The 12,685-nt window shown below is 34.6% G+C and overlaps 1 protein-coding gene and 1 long non-coding RNA gene across 3 annotated transcripts in view; one reads left to right on the top strand and one right to left on the bottom strand.

The window, feature by feature from the left end:
- LOC126971976 (uncharacterized) overlaps window positions 1-12,685 on the bottom strand; it is a 500,026-nt gene that overhangs the window by 231,635 nt on the left and 255,706 nt on the right. The gene's annotated exons all lie outside the window — the stretch shown is intronic.
- LOC126971928 (membralin) overlaps window positions 1-12,685 on the top strand; it is a 152,508-nt gene that overhangs the window by 88,954 nt on the left and 50,869 nt on the right. The window contains exon 9 of the mRNA XM_050818439.1: window positions 311-443. Coding sequence (XP_050674396.1) covers window positions 311-443 — 133 coding nt within the window. The remainder of the gene's footprint in view (window positions 1-310; window positions 444-12,685) is intronic.

Raw genomic sequence — 12,685 nt, 5'->3', positions numbered from 1 at the left:
TAGTAATATACTATACTAAATTATATATAATACTACTTAAAATATAAATAGTAACTGTATGGTATAGTAGTATAGTATGGCATAAGTATGATATTAATAGGAATACTAATTTATTAATCATAATTTTATGAATTTATCTAAATACATTAATTGTTGTTTGATAATTTAATCAATAGTTTATGTTAACATACACGATCCCAATCCGTCACTCCTCATTCCGCTCAATTTTCTTGAAATAGAATCCTAAGTTTTACATATTTTTATAATATAGATGTGAAAAATCCAAATTAATTTTAATGATGTTTGTCAGGTATGGAAGCAATAATGTCGGAGTTCTTCCACGATACCACAACTGCCTTTTACATCATCCTGATAGTGTGGATAGCGGACCAGTACGACGCGATATGCTGCCACACTGCCATCGCTAAACGACATTGGCTGAGGTATGTTTGATGTGAAAACACATGAAATATATATGTTATACAGTGTCCGACGGCCAGTTACAGGTTCACATTGACGGAACAACAATAGATCTATTAAATCACATTTTAAATTAAATCAAATACGTATATTTCTCCCAATATGTAGTATAGTTACAATAGTACAGCAATACTTATTCTTAAAATGTTAAACTACAGTTGGGAGACAGGAGCTTAAACTAGGTAAGAGTTACTATGAGTTTTCTCGAAGCGATACGACTTAGGGACCTTCAAGAAAAGAGCATACTCCCACCTTAAAATCCAACAGCGCATCTCATGACCCCTGGTGTTGCGGATATCCATGGCGGTTTGTTTTTAAATTTTATCATCGCGGAACTTTAACATTGTAATTATTGGCACGGGTACTCACGGTATATATTTTATTATCCGCCTCCGATGTTCTGCCTCGACCGCGATTCATGCAATTAGATCGAAATATCGGCATCAAATTAATGAAATATATATCGTGAGTACCCATGACAATAATTACACTGCAAAAATTATCTACCTACTAAAATAATGAACAATTCAAGAAAACTTGAATTGACCGGATACAGAGAGCGTGCAAGTCAAAACGCGCGAGTGAAAAAAATACTTGAAGGGTTAAGATGTGATGTCTCTTGCGTCTATAGTTACAAAGATTTTTACAAAAGAAACCACACTATATGGAGTTGAACTAGCTATTTTGCAACAGAAATGGCATCAGAATTATTATTTATTTTAACTGCATAAAGATATCATTTTATTTTTAGTCAAAGTGAGGTTCCTCTTTGTTTATTTTGAAGTACACAAACGACCGTGGTCATTTTAATTAGTGTATTGATAGTGCGGTTAGCGGCATCATTTGTGTTACCGTATGGCTGCCTGAATGAACCCGGCTTCCACACTGCTACTTCATTAAATTGTAATAATAACTCTTTGTGCACGACAAATTCGTTGTGTCGTGCCGTGTTGCCGTTCCAACGTTCTAAATTAATTAAATAAGGTATTAGTTTTTTTTTTAAATATTTCCCTCCATAAATGTTACGCTTGTTTGTGCGTTGTTTCTTTTGTTGTGTGTCGTAACTTTCTTCTTCTTAGTCGGACACTCTTGTCAGAGTGGTCGTGGTTGCGCTAACGAGGTACACGGTGGGGTCTTCGGTGGGTCCTTTCTGAGGGTAGCTGTCCTGGCAATATGCTTCCATTTCTGATGGGTAGAGGCGTTGCGAGAACACTGGACCATGGTGGACTCAGTAGCCTTTGTGTCTATCCAGCGGGTTGGCGATCGACTGCGTGCTCTCTTGCCTTCCACCTGGCCCTGAACTACCAGTCTCTCCATCGAGTTCTTATTTCTAGAGCCGTGACCAAAGAACTTCAGTATTCTTAGTTGCACAATTGACGATAGTCTGTCTTTAATACTAAGCTCTTTGAGGATGAATACATTGGTGTGAAATGCCGTCCACGGGATCTTTAGGAGGCGTCTCCAACACCATATCTCTAATGCATCGTTTTTACGGCGATCCTGCAGTCTCAGAGACCAAGTTTCGGCTCCATAGAGAAAGATTGGAAACACGAGGCATTTAAATTGGCGTAACTTTACAATGAATGTATTTCGAAAAATGTTTCCACTTATATTTTTGGAAATTTCGCTGCAAACTTATTCGGAAGGTTGCCACTGACTTCAATTGGCATTTCATGATGAACTCCTATTAACTCTGGAAGAGTATTTGAAGGTTCAAGGATCTGATGTAGAACTGATGACGTATCCATCGCATAGAACAAATCTGTGATCTGTGTATCTTAAAGGAAAATCTAGAGAGGTTTGTACATGGAGGGAGTCGGTTACAGAAGTATTGATATGATCTTTAAAGAGCATTCGACCGGTCCGACGGATTTTTATGTAAGTTCCAGCCAATGCAATATGTGTAAATTCTGAGAGCTTTATCATTGAAAACGACCAGATATATCATTTGTTGCGTTTAAAGTTTTAATATGACCTATGTACATGTATGTTCGGCTAAGAAAGAAAAAGCGGCTCACATATTGTCCGCCTTTATATCAAAAAGATAGATTTATTAAGTTTATTCAATTCTATCTTGTTTATCTTATCTCAATATTGTATTTTCGATGTTTCTCATATACTTCAAATGTTTGTTCCAAATCGCATTATTTGTATTATTACTATTTCAATATTGTTCGTTTCCATGTTTATAACATTTGTCTAAATATGATTAGTTTATATAAAATACATGTAAGTGTTTATCGATATTTTGTTTTGTTGTATTTAAGTAAGCCTTGATTTTTCAACATTGTTTGGTAAAGTATTTCGAATGGGACTATTATCAAATGTTTGCTAGCAATCAAGCAAATAGGTATCTTTATTATAGTAATTATAATAATACGGATTTATATTTATGATAATAGCTACACGGTACTAATCTTTTTTTAATTGTGAGTTGCCTCAAAGTCGTAGATTTGGCATAATACACTTGTTTGCTTCATTTATATTTTAACGATACTTTAAGGCCACACAATGTCTTCTTACATGGACGTTGTACCTGCCGAGCGAGTAGTGTTTTTCTTTAATCAAAAGGCGTCCGGACACGAATCAATTTGGCTGGTCGTCCGCGAAAGCAATAAGGAGAGCTATTAAAACAAGCGCAAATAAAGCAAATTGAAAACGGCACCGCGTCACCCTTGCTAGGGAGTTAGTTCAACCTCCACTCCCCCCAAGAAAACAAGCGGCGGTGTCCACTGAGACTCGGTGTCGTATTAATGCGTGTTTTTCGTGAACGCTTTTCAAGTATTTTTGGAAGTCTGATAATAAAGGGCCTGAGGAACTTATAACAGCTGGTGATCTGTCTGAATCATCTTGTCATTTTTTGCATAAATAAAAAAAAATCTACAAGAACCGATGGCTCATAAAATAAAAGTAGTTTCAGGAGAAACAATTTCAAAACAATGTTATAAGCTGGAGAAATTTAGTTTATATCAGCAAAAATTTAATCCAGCTAGTTTGCAATGTGTTTTATTTGATATCTTAGTAATAAGCGGATGAGGAACGCTCTTTGTCAATTTGACTTCGCTATTCCCTTGTCCCGTAATAATGTACTAAAGGTACACTTTGTACTCTGCTTAGCTTGCTCAATCAAATTAGCTCCATAAAAGAATGTAGAATATTCAAGTTCCCGTATAACGATAAGATAATTTATTAATTTTAACTGAGTGATGTTGTTTATAAAGTTGTACAATATTTAAAATTAATTATTTGCTTTGAGAGCCATGGTTTTCTGTGAACAGATGGTCATACTGCCACAGCCGTTGAACTATAAAAGTATAAACAAGTAATGATGCATGCTAATGTGCAACTTATTGTTATAGTCTTGTCTCCCGTATATACTTAGTACTTTGCTCTGCTCGAATATATATGTATACTAGCCGTTCCCACCAATTTTAAAAGGAAGGAACATTGGAATTCGCATCGAATGGTGGTAGTTAACTTCACGTCGATACGATCAGTGGTTTAGGCGTGAATGATCATCAAACAAAGACTAGCCGTTTCCGCCCGCTTCGCTGGGCGAATTCTAAAAGGAAATAAATTAAACAATAAAAAATAAGTATCGCCATAAACCATCTAGGATAAATTTCGCATCGAATGGTGGTAGTTTCATGTCGATACAATCAGTGGTTTAGGAGTGAAAGAGCCTCAAATTTTCCATTTTCATTGTAGGTACACATATATATAGATTACTTTATTGTTGTTCTGCATTTAAGGCTCATTTTTAGTTAACTTAGTTACTTAAATATCTTGTTTGTTGTCGGTATTTTTTCGTGGAAAGTTTATTACTCTTTGTTTCTTACTTCTACCTATAAAGAAGAGCTTCAGTATACTCTTTAAGGAGGCATTTATAATTTTTTTGTGTGTGATACAAAAGGCCTCGTTTAAATATTGACGAAAAGTGTTAATGGATTTATAGTTTCAAACATTGGTTTGCTTCATCCATATATTATTAAAAAATACACCAGTGCATGGCTGTATACAATATTTACAAATACTTTTTGTAATATCACGCAGGTTTGCTAAATGTATATTTACTTATATTATTTATAACGTGTGAAATGGAAACGTGAAGCGTATAATATAGAGTACGGCATAAGTTGACGACGCCGGTTGTTAGGAGAGCTCTCGTATGTCATTTTAAGGATGTGCCAAATTGAAGGCTCCGGCGGGCGTCATTGCGAGGGGAGACTGATTTATCTACTACGGGCTCCGCGCCTCTGCTTCGATTATTGACCAAAGTCGAGTATACAAGGAGCGCGATACTAGCGCGATATTAATCTAATTTCAGTATCGTATGTTCCGTGCGTTAAGGTTTAATACCAAAATGGTACCATTGCACCTAAGCCTCCTTTACCTGCTCGTCCATCTGTTACAGGTCTACTGTATTTAATGGACCAAAACAACGACTTATAAATTCAATATCAACACGACTTAAAAACCACATAAACATCTTACAATTTTTTGGAATTTCGTAATATTTATTTTGTTTTGAACATTTTCTGGAATCTTGTTGTAAAAGCATATATAATATACATCGCCCCACAAACTCGACTTAGCCGGGCAGTAGACATAATAATTTTATGTTTGTTCCTGGTTAACATTACGGTTATGACACTTTCTAGAAATATAGGTGATATATTAGGGGCTAAGGTATGAAATTGGATTTTTACTGAAATATTGAAATTAGTTTTTTTTTAATTTAACATATTTATTTAATCAAAATAATTACCATTATTATCTATACATTGGTGTCATCTCATAAGAAGGTTATTTATGCCTTTATGCGATATAACTGTGGTGATCTAGATTTGACAAACTGTGTGAAAGCATTTTGTACTGGCCGCTAATTCCTGGGTAGTTTGGCTCGGATCGGATCATTCACTTGCTCAACTCCAATATTTGCATATTAGGAAATTTAATTGAGATTTCGGTCTTGCAAATCTAAGATTAGATTAGATCCTGTAGATGAAGCCACAACCTGAGAGTTATAGAAAGCATGCAAGATTTTATCATCGATACGAACGGTTGGCCCAGTTAGCAAGAGCGCTCGCACTTTACGCGAGAGGTCGCGGCTTCGAGTCCCGCATCGTTTATAAGATTTTGATTTCAAATTTAATTTTTTGTATATAAAACATGATTCTTGTATAATTAAATAATCAAATTGCCCGTCCGTTTTTGCAACTGGATTGTATTTGATAACCTTAGCTTAAGAATCTTATTTAATAACAAAATAATTGTTCCATTCCAAATCATAGACTGAAAAAAAAATGGTTTTCTTTTAATATATCCGACGTCACATCGAAGACTGCATACCTACTCACTGCGTTAGAATTTTCAACATTCTATAAAAGCGCTTAATTATCTCGTGGAATGTTTTAATATTTGTTACATTGTCGATGGAAAATATTTTCTATTACGCTTGATATATTAAATTGTGACGAGAAACAACCAGTAAATTATCTTAGAGTTGTAATTTTTTACAATATTACAGTGTTACGGCAACAAAAGTATCGAGCTAGATGTACACTTAAATTAATAACAAATACCCTATTTGACTGGTTTCTGACAATCATCTCAGCCAATTAAGTGGTAAGATAAGATAAGTACCCCACAAACAACACACTCAGGGTGGCGTTTCTTTTCAAAACGTGGTTTTTAATATTAAACTGACGTCAAATGATATTGAAACATATTAACCTCGTTAGCCAACTATCCCACAGAAAAATAAAGTAATGTAAAAATATTGAGATCAAAGTAGAGAAAAATCGAGAAAAAATACCTACTATTACATGTATTTCCATTAAGCGAAAGGTGAAAAGGCTGGTTTAAAAGGCTATTTGGACTGATTTTAAACTTATAAAAGTGTTAAGTATTTTTAAGAAAGCATCTTAATTAATTTTTAGTTCTATACTGTGCTCTTTATGGCTTTTGTGGAAGGGCCACCACAATTTAGCCAATATCAGGATGAGGCCTCCGAGTGTAGGTTACAATGAAATGATCATAAACGGTTTTGATTGGCTAAAGTTATTATGACGTGCCACGTCTTTAACTACATCTTCTGTCATTGTCAGCTGCGTGTCAGTGTCCGCTTATTCATGATTTTTTCCTTATCTGGAATCATGGAGACTAATTTTGTCAAAGCAGAATCCTGATAAAAGTTGATACAGCTACGTCCAAAACGTTATTTTAAAATTAACTCTGAGTTTTGAGATGACAGCTATGTTGAATAAATATAAGTATATGAATATTAATATATATTGAATATGGATGTTTGTTTCCGAGTCATGGATGTTTAAATGTATTTATGTATGTTTAAGTAAGTATATTGTATTAAATATATCATTGTCTTGTAACCCATAACACAGGCTATATTATATGCTTAACTTGGGGCAAGATAATTTGTGTAAAAAAGTGTGTCAATATTATTATTATTAATAAGAAATTGAACTACCTTTTTTGTACATATTAACATCTTATTTTCATGATTTATGTTTGTGACTGATATATTCCGAAAGTACCTACTGAACCAATTTGAATAAAAATTTAGTAAAGTAAATATTTTTTAAATCGTTACGTGAAAGTTGTATTAAAAAGAGCAATTCTTGAACATATACATATAAATTTTTGTTTCTATTTTTTGATTAAGTGCAGATTTTTAAAACGCATTCTTAGGGGCCCAAAGTTATATTGACTAGGTAGGGCATATGTAGGCATATCTCTGGAAAATCGATTATTTTAAGTTTTCATACCAATCAGAGTTTATTATCCCAAGAACTGTTTCAACACTTTGTCCATAGTTGCAGTCACATTATTGTATAATGTATAATAGTTAATTTTATTTATAGTAATCAATTATAAAAGCGTTTATTATTACGATATATCGTTTTGAGTAAAGATTGAAAACTACAGATATATTAAGATTTGAGTACTAAATTATTGAAATAAAAAAAAACTTCTTCCATCGTGTTGGGCACTTTTTGGTAGGGGAATATCTTATGGTTTCGCGTCACCGACATTCTCATTAGTAATGGATGCGATAAATAAATAATTAGGAATATAAATATGTAGATTTAGATACTTTTTGGATGGGTGAAATCTGATGAGTTCACATCACCGAAATGATTATAGTTATATCTACAGATAACGTATTGTGCAAACATTAGTGCTGTGTATATGTTATAAGTGAAATTGTATGGATTTAGTGAAAAGTTCAATGTGTATATACTGTCCATTGTTGAAATAGTGTTTTTATTTGATTAATATATTAATGAAAATAAGTTTTAAAAATAAATTGTTTTTAAACGTTAATAAATTTCAAATTGTAATACTAAAAGTTCTAACTTTTCACTACTATCGACAGTCTCTACAAATGGCAATTTTTTTTTATTAACACCGCGTATTTATTTAATTGAAATAAAACTGTTGTGTTAAGCAGTAAGCGCCCACATATGTGACGTGTTCAGCAATTTGTCCCAGCGCCGGATCGTTTGAGCAGCGTGTGTTGAATGCGCGCTGACAGCTGCTAGCTACCGTTAATTACGGCTGACCGACCGCGGACCCGGGCTAGCCCCACTATCGAGCGACAGCGCGACCCTACTGGGGATTATTATATTCGATGGCATGTCACAGATCAGATACGGTGATAACTGGCAAAGGTAAACAACCTTTATCTACTCCCATGCTTTAATTGCTCTATTAAGGATTCTAAAACAGCTTATCCTAAAAACACCCAATGTCCCTAATAACCATTACACCATCCAAACGAGTGTTGTAATGAAATTCAGTACAACATTATATCATACGTTTTCATAATAACACTCCTTTGGATGATATTATGGTTACTAGGACTGGCTTTTTTAATGTTAGCAGTAAGCTAACTGTTTCAGAATCTTTTATAGAGAATTCATATTATGGGTGTAGATAACAGTTATTTATGCAACTGTTGTGTAATAAGGGGTATTAAACACGAATGTGGATTTAGTATCACATGAGTGTTTTAATACCTAATTATCAACAGGTGCATAAAAGACTTTATCTACACCCAGAATATGAATCCTCTAAAAGGTTCTCGAAAAGTTAGCTTACTGCTAACATTAAAACACCAGTCCTAGTAGTAACCTAATATCATTCATTACTGATTATATACAAATAAACGAAGTATTAATGAAACAATTATTTGTGTAGTAGTAATTTACATTTTGTATAGTGCAATAATTAAAATTCACTCGAATATAATGTTCTTTTGCAGCGTTAAAATGAATCGCCCTTTTTTTGTAAACTTTTTTGTTTACAAAAAAAACACTATTTTTTGAAATTCATACAGATACCACGCATCGAGCAATAAGAATGTGGCTATCTATTGAAACACTGCGCATGAAGGGTTCGAAAAAAAACATAGGAGTGTTGTTATGAAATTCAGTACAACATTACAACTTTCGTTTGGATGAAGTAATGGTTATAAGAACATTGGGTGTTTTAATGTTGGCAATAAGCTAACTGTTTCAGAATCTTTAATAGAGGATTTATAGCATGGGTAGATAAAGTATTGTATGCAACTGTTGATAATTAGGTATTAAAACACTCAAGTGATACTATTATCAAATACCCACATTCGTGTTTTAATACACACATTCGTGTTTTAATACCCGTTATTACACAACAGTTGCATAAATAACTATAGCGTGCTGCGGTTACAGGCTGTCAATTATTTTATTTTTGATATATAGTAAAAATACTGAGAACATTTCATAAAGCTAAAGTATATACCCTCAGGCTGGATTTAGTGTGAGTTTTCCTGAGCACTTTCGACGGTGAGCGGTGATTCAATTTACTTGATAATATATGAATTGGTAGTTAAATAATTTTTAAATCGGTGTAGTATTTTTAAATTTATTCATTACAAACAAAAATACTAATTCCCTCTTAATAATAATAGTATAGATGACACGCCACAGATTATTTACATTGTACAGTGACAGCTGTCAGAGACGTTGTGTGCGCGCCTGCTCAACCGTCACTTCTGTCAAGTGATTGGTTTCGTTTGTGTTAAATTTGATGTTGCACATATTGTGCTGTAATCAACAGCGGTTGCCTTTGATAGAACTGCCATTAAAAGCTTTACAGTTTGCGCTATAAAATAATAATATATATTCGATTGGTAGCCCTTTGTTTGAGTTTGTACCTTAAAAAAAGATTCCTAAAAGCCGGTACCATATCAACGGTATGATATATCTGGTATTGTCAGAAAGTATGGGAGACGTTAATCCATACAATTTCAGTTCATTTAAAACTAGTCTTCGTAAAGTTTAGAAATATTTTAATGCTACAATAGAAGAAGCTGTAACAAACACGTGACTTAAAATCTGCTTCATCCATTAGGTGTGGAGTCGTAATGAGACACTGAATGTCTGACAATAATCACCGTTCTCCGCATCTGCCCGCCACAGTTGCAACGCACCACAAACCTTATTTATATCCGCAACACTGCACTATCATTGTTTTCCTCGGAACATTAGCTTTGATTATATTTACTTCGTTAAGTACTATACTTAATCACATAACGAACCTTTTCGTTAAGTGGACGCAGGCCTTCGAATATGGTGACGTATCATCATAATGTATATGTATATTGTTAAAAGTCAGGAATGAAACTAATGCCTCAGCCCCTACATATGCCCCGAATGTGGTGCTTATCGTCAAGAAGACACAGAGTATCTAAACACATACTGATATAACTTCGGCAATGGAGGTCAGTGCTTTTTACTTTTTTTGTGTGGAAGAAGAGGATACTTTTACTGACGAATCCCGATTCCATGTGATACGTTGCGATGGTCGTTTCCGTGTTGAACAGACGCCTAATCGAGCGGTAGTCCAGGAATATGAAAAATTTGGATGTGGCTCTATGATGTTTTAGGCCGAATTTAATGAAATCACCTCATTGTAATTGTCTCGCCGTTTGACCAATTCGAACAGCTGACAGCCAACCTAAAAATTGATAAGTACAGAATAAAGTCATGTCATACAAATCGCTAGTGTAAGACGTAACTTATCACGCACACTAAATTATTAAACCTGGCCTATTTCTATTGGTTGTCTAACAGCAAAAGACTAAGACGTATAAATTATTTAAGGACTCATCATAAATTGTCCCCACTCCAACCATTAGTAAAATGTAATCAGCAAAACTCAAGGATCTCATAAATACAAGAATCTCAAACATTTAAACTCACTTCAATAATCATTTGACTCGTGCAGATGATCGTCCGGCGTCGTGTAGCGTAAATTGAAGCGATAATCGCGTCACTCTGTTCGCCATGTTGGCGCCTTGCTTTTGCCCGGCGCCTCGCCATCTCATTTGCATGTGGGCGACAGACTCCGGGGCTGAAGTGGCTGTCACCGTTGTTGATGCTCAACAAGTGTGACGTCCTCGACTTGTTTACGTCTCACTACACCAATAATTTACTCGATATTCCGTTCAGATTATTGTGCTTTTGTGTCGTTGCGAAACTAGACGACAGCCCGGCTGACTTTTGGTTTTCTATTTATTTATATTAGTAAATAACAAACTCTTTTTTTTAAGGGAAAAGAAGACAAACGAACGTAGGGGTCACCTCGTGTTAAGTAAGTTCTCACCGCCGCCCCCATTCTCTTGCAACACCAGAGGAATGACAGGAGCGTTACCCGCCTTTGAGGAAGGTTTACGCGCTTTTTTTTGAAGGTACTCATTTCGTATCATCCCGGAAATAAACCGGACTGAGAAGGACCGCCACACATTCAGATGGTGGGGATGATATCCTAACTTGTGGCATGTCGTCCGAAGGTGGAATTGAGCGACAGGAATCAGCTATTATTTTATATTATTTTCATTAAAGGGATTTACAACGTTATTTCACAGTGCGCTTTTCTAGCAATTTTCTTCCACGTATAGCCAGCATGCGAGTTTATTGCGAGAGAACTTTATTGCGAGTTGTTTCTTACTTCTTATATCGTCTCTGTCATATCTTCTGTGATATGCCCGGTGTTACCTGGTCACATGTGACCTGACAGCCTTTATCTTTACACATAGATGGAATGTTTTATGTGGTAGTAATAATACCGCCATTCATACCTTAAGTCTTTTAAAAATTAAAAGAAAAATGGTTTTATCATAACCATTCTCAGATTTTATAACGCAACAGAACAAATTCTTCATATAGACTTATTTGTGAGATAATATTGCAGTTTTGCGGCAGAAATAGGTGTGGAGGCAGTACTGACTCAGTACTACGCCTCTACTACAGAAAAATTTAAAGACATTAACATTTTTACTGTTGCTTCTCAATATATTGTTGAGAATGTAATGTAGATTTAAATGACGGCACAATGCCGAATTTTCTAGAATCTGTGATAATCATTATGCTAAAACCAGGAACAAATATAAACTTGTTATTACGTTGGCTAAGTCTTGAATGTAAGTGTTGTTTTTTTATTTGAAATGAACAAAGTCTGTAATGTCATGCCTTCTATTATTTCATAGTGGCCATTGAAAATTGTTTTATGGTCGGCCAAATATTGTGTTTAAATGTTGCCATTTGGGAGGAGGCTATAATAATTGGTTGTATGAACAAAGTCAATTACATTAAGTAATGTTGTTAGTCGGTCCATGTAATGAAGTTAAGCGCGGCCACCACATCAGTGCGGCGACGCCCTCAATTAAAACCTCATTATCTATCAAACTTGCTACTGTTATGAAACAAGATGTCGTGCAAAATTATTAGTACACTTATATATAGATAGTTAGACCGGGAGCGAGGATTTGAGTTTTTAAAAATAGAAATTAAAATTAATATTTTAGAATCGAAATAAGATTTTATTATTTACGACCCGAGCTTACAAAGTTTGATGCAATACTGATCCAAATATCTTAAATATAAATGCAAAATGTAAATTAAAACTATCTTACCAACTACTGTTATAATAACAAGTCGCCCGGGAGGGCCGACTGATAAGAGAAGTGCTGTGTTAGGCTCTACCGCAGCGTGAGAGCTTAAGGCTCTGCTGTACTATGGGTTAGGATATATAACTAGATACGAACATGCGTGTCGATAAAAATTAAATATTAAATAGAAAGAAAAAATTATACACATTGTACGTATGTAAGTAAGGTCCAAATTGTAGTTCTTACAAT

This window comes from Leptidea sinapis, chromosome 25, assembly GCF_905404315.1.
Source record: "Leptidea sinapis chromosome 25, ilLepSina1.1, whole genome shotgun sequence".
NCBI lineage: Eukaryota > Metazoa > Arthropoda > Insecta > Lepidoptera > Pieridae > Leptidea > Leptidea sinapis.
This window is presented reverse-complemented; position numbering and strand designations above follow the sequence as displayed.